The sequence below is a fragment of the Rhipicephalus microplus genome, chromosome 1 (genome assembly GCF_043290135.1).
Source record: "Rhipicephalus microplus isolate Deutch F79 chromosome 1, USDA_Rmic, whole genome shotgun sequence".
NCBI classification, from domain to species: Eukaryota; Metazoa; Arthropoda; class Arachnida; order Ixodida; family Ixodidae; genus Rhipicephalus; species Rhipicephalus microplus.
The window spans coordinates 7864662-7869086 of record NC_134700.1 but is presented as its reverse complement, the minus strand read 5'-3'; the positions used below and the strand labels follow the sequence as shown (position 1 = coordinate 7869086).

The window sequence follows — 4425 nt, the reverse complement described above, 5'->3', positions numbered from 1 at the left end:
GTCAACCAGTTTTGCGTGCAGTTTGCAAAGCATTTGTACTTCGGCTTCAGTATTCTTCTGGCAAAAAAGTTGCGCGCGGCAATGTCCAGTGCTGACACTCTTCGGAGACCACAACTGTGTTTCCACTGTTACGATCTGCGCTGCAGCCGGAGCGTGGCCAGCACATGATGAGAATGGAGGAGCGTCTCCACCTGGAGAAAAGCAGATCGGCATTCGAGAGAGAAACACTCCGCGGCACCTTTTTTTTCTCTCTCTCTTCATGCGCGGTGTTCAAAAGAGAAGGGTCTCTACATAGCAGGAACGAAAAACAGGAAAGCGTGACACCGGCGCGTTGCAGATCGGCATGAGAGGGAGCCAACTCTCTGTGACAGCTTTTTTTCCCTCTTTCTCTTCGTGCGCGGTGTTAAGAGAAGGGTCTCTACGGGGCAGGGACGAAAAAAGCCGAAGCGTGGCACAGGAATGTCGCAGATTGGCATTTAACAAAAATTCCACCGCAGTCTTTTCTTTCCTTTTCTTCATTGTCTTCAAGCACAGTGATGAGGTGTCTGAAGTGCCATTGCAGGATTGGGCGGGTGCTGAGAGCATTTTCGGAGCACGGTATAGCTTTGATAGGACCACAGCGTCAGTTCGAATTACGTGTGTAGGAATTAATGAGATTCGACTGTATTTACTATAGTCTCTGAAGTCCGAGTGAACTGTCCTAAGCTAGCAAACGATGTAGGCGGCATCGTGTGTTTGATGGGCAGTGACTAGCAATAGCCTGCTTAAAACAGACATTCAATAATTTTGTTCATTTATCACCCTAGTTCGTGTCCACTGCGGCTCTCTCTACTTTGAGCTACAGTTCACCCTGCCTTGTGCTAGCCGATTTCTTACTTTTTTTAATATTTAACATGCACCCCATTTTGCAGGGTGAAGAAAAATGCACCTTTGTTTATTGTGATGAGATTTCTATAGCGACATGCCTCTTTGTTGGCTGTCACAGAAAAATATAAACAGCAAATGGTGCGACCATCTAGTTTGACCTTTATTTTTCTATCAGTTTCATCTATGACCAAAACTTGGTCGCTCTAAGGTTGCCTCTTAGTACGCATTGATCATGTTCATTTGTCTTGTTGCGCTCTGCTTACATTGCATTGATTAAAAACATGTCCAAGCTTCTTTTTGAAGTCCACATATTTTATCCTTTTTCACCTGTAGAACCTACTCCTGGTCAACATTCAGGCAAAGACATTGTAACCTCGAAGAAAAGTGTATTGGAAATTGAGCTTTCTACAAAGTAATTATACTATTTCATAGCTAGATTCAATATTTATTAAGAATTATAACAGTGTTGTATTTGATTTCATAACAGCAAAACTATGCATATCAGAGAAGGACTCTGAAAGCTTCTCACACTGAGTGTGAGAGGGCTGATGTGGAAACCATTTTAGGTCAAGTGAGTTGAAATTAGCGTTAAAACAATGAAATGTTGTGATGCCCAAAAATTCAAGTTGTTGTTTTCAGTTTCCTCTTCTTGCAGATTTTTATCATGAAAACATTTCGATGTGCTCTTGCATTTACCCCATCTATGCTTCTTGCATTTTTTTACAGCACAAGCACCTCCTGCAGATTGGGGGACATGGCCTCCGAGAAATTGGTGTGAATGCTATGAAGGCTGTATTGGCACATGACGTGCAAGTGCTGTACAGCCTTCATGGCAGAAAAGGGAAAAGGGCCTTTGTGAACCTGAGGCTCTGTGGATTAGTGACAGGTTAGACTTGTTCATTGTTTTATGTGTGTGTACCCTTGTGTATTCTCTGTACTGCAGTGCTTCATGTGTACGATGGTATTTCTGTTCTTGTATGCAGATGTCATCTGCCAAAAAGCAGGGTGCGACCAGGAGGAGGCCCTCAACTTTATTAAGAGGTGGCTGCCAGGGTCTGGTGACCGCTGTGGGGGCAGGAAGCGGCGCTTCAGAGAAGCATTTGTTGTGGAGCAGCGCGATGATCCCCACTCTCAGAGTGGAAATTATCGGCTGCTCGCGGCAGCTGGCTTCCTGCCCCGCCACAGCGGCCAGGGCCTTGACAGCACCACTGCTACTGTGCCCCCAACACAACCTGATCTGCAGTAGAGCGGGCCCTTCTCAGTTGTGTATATATCTTTTTCAATGTATATATTTTTGTTGTACCTAATAAATAAAAAAACAAATGGTCTGAAGACTGTCGGTGGTGCACTGTTCAGCTAGCTTATGCTGAGTCGGAAGCACCATCACCATGTTTTAGTTACAAAAAAATGCTCTAAACTGTATGAATATTCTCGATTATCATGTGGGGGACATATGTGGGGATTGCATGTGAGGGACATATGCTTTCAGAATTTACTTCCGAAGGACTTTTTTCGATCTGCTGCACCAAATACTAGTACCAAATAAAGCACTCGCTATGGCAAAAGATGAATTGGTAAGTAAATAAACTACCCTTCTAGTGTTAGCAAAGGGAATGAGGTATAAAAGATGAAATAGATCGAGTAACTGCTTTCAGTTCTCAGCATTCAATTTTCTGTTGCCCCAAGTATACAGGGCTGCAAAGCTACAAGAGCGGGTCATCGAGGCATATTGTTTAATCTTACGGTAAGAAAAATTTCCTACTAATAATGGTTACATAATGGCAAGCCAATCAGTAGCCAATATTCGTCGTGCAGGATACATCGGTGTAATAACGGCATTTGATTGGCTGCAATGTGGCCCTGGATTGGTCCAATGTCGGTCCTACATCGGTAGCCAATATTCGTCGTGCAGCAAACATTGGCATAAAAATGGCATGTGATTGGCTGAAATATGGCCCAATGTTGGCCAAAAATTGGCAGCTTTGTCGGCAATACGATGGGCTTTCGTCGGCCCAATGTTGGTTGCATACTGGCTAAAAAATCGGTAAAACGTCGGCCCATCATTGGCTTGAACGTCGGCCCGACATTGGAAGAAGTTGCACTTCCGACGTCGGTGCCGATGTTAGCTGATGATGGTCCAAGATTGGTCCAACGGCGGCGTGCTGCCTGGGGATGATGGACACCATCCTTCGCGGCTACAAGTGGAACGCGTGCCTCTGCTACCTAGACGACATCGTCGTTTTTTCTCGCAGTTTTTACACTCACCTTGTTCGTCTTCGTGCTATTCTCACGTGTCTCACCTCTGCTGGCCTTCAATTTAACATCAAGAAGTGCCATTTTGCCGCACGTCAGCTCACTATACTGGGTCACGTCGTCTGCATTGAGGGTGTTCTCCCGAATCCGGCGAAACTCCGCGCCGTGGCCGAATATCCGAAGCCCAATTACATCAAGACGCTTCGAAGTTTTATCGGCCTGTGCTCATACTTTCGTCGCTTTGTGCGGAACTTCTCTTCCATCATCGCGCCTTTTATCAACCTGTTGACAACTTCCAAAGGCATTTCTGCTTGGTCAAAAGAGTGCGACGAATCCTTCACTGCGCTTCGGCGGTTATTATCATCACCTGCAACACTACGTCGTTTTTACCCCGATGCGCCTTCGGTGGTCCACACCGACGCCAGTGGTGTCGGTCTTGGTGCTGTATTGGCTCTACGAAAACCAGGATACATTCTTGCGCAACGTTTTTCTTGCGCGTTTTTCATCTTGCGCAACTTCGTTCTTCGCCATGGTGCTCCCCGCGAACTTTTGAGCGACCGGGGGCGTGTTTTCTTGTCTGACGCCATTCAAGCCTTGCTCGCTCAGTGCAACATTGTTTATCGCATGACGGCAGCATATCACCCACAGACGAATGGCCTCACAGAACGATTTAGTCGCACTCTCGGTGATATGTTGACAATGTACACAGCTTCAGACCAGACCGATTGGGACACTGTCCTTCCATTCGTCACGTATGCGTATAATACCGCTATGCACGCGACGACAGGGTTTTCCCTTTTCTTTCTGTTGTACGAACACGAACCATCGTGCATGCTGGACACTATCCTTCCATACGCGCCCGACTCCGCTGAGTGCACTGCAATTTCTGATGCTGCCAGGTACGCAGAAGATTGCAGACGATTGGCCTGTTCACTGACAACAGAGGATCAAGGCCACCAGAAGCTACGGCATGACACCAACCGACATCTCTCTACTTTCACGACTGGTGCTCTTGTTTGGCTCTGGATTCCACCGAGTACTTCTGGCCTTTCCTCGAAATTACTGGCGCGATACCACGGGCCCTACCGCATTCTCGCCCGTACGTCACCAGTCCATTATGAGATTGAGCCTTTGACACAGTCTCATGACTTACGCCGTCGTGACCGAGAAATCGTGCATGTGAGTCGCCTGAAGCCGTATTACGACCCCGCTATAGTGACTACGCCTTTAGTCACCAGGTTGGCTACGCTGTTCACCAGGGGCCAATGTAGCGAACTATGCGAACGACGACGAAGAAGCAAGAAA

The 4425-nt window shown here is 46.7% G+C and overlaps 1 protein-coding gene across 1 annotated transcript; it reads left to right on the top strand.

The window, feature by feature from the left end:
• The first annotated feature begins 1415 nt into the window (after positions 1-1415).
• Positions 1416-2113, top strand: LOC142767651 (uncharacterized). Its single transcript, XM_075869796.1, has 2 exons — positions 1416-1753; positions 1851-2113. The coding sequence occupies exons 1-2, from the start codon at positions 1477-1479 to the stop codon at positions 2111-2113; spliced, it is 540 nt and encodes a 179-aa protein (XP_075725911.1). The 5' UTR covers positions 1416-1476.
• The last annotated feature ends 2312 nt before the right edge of the window (positions 2114-4425 follow it).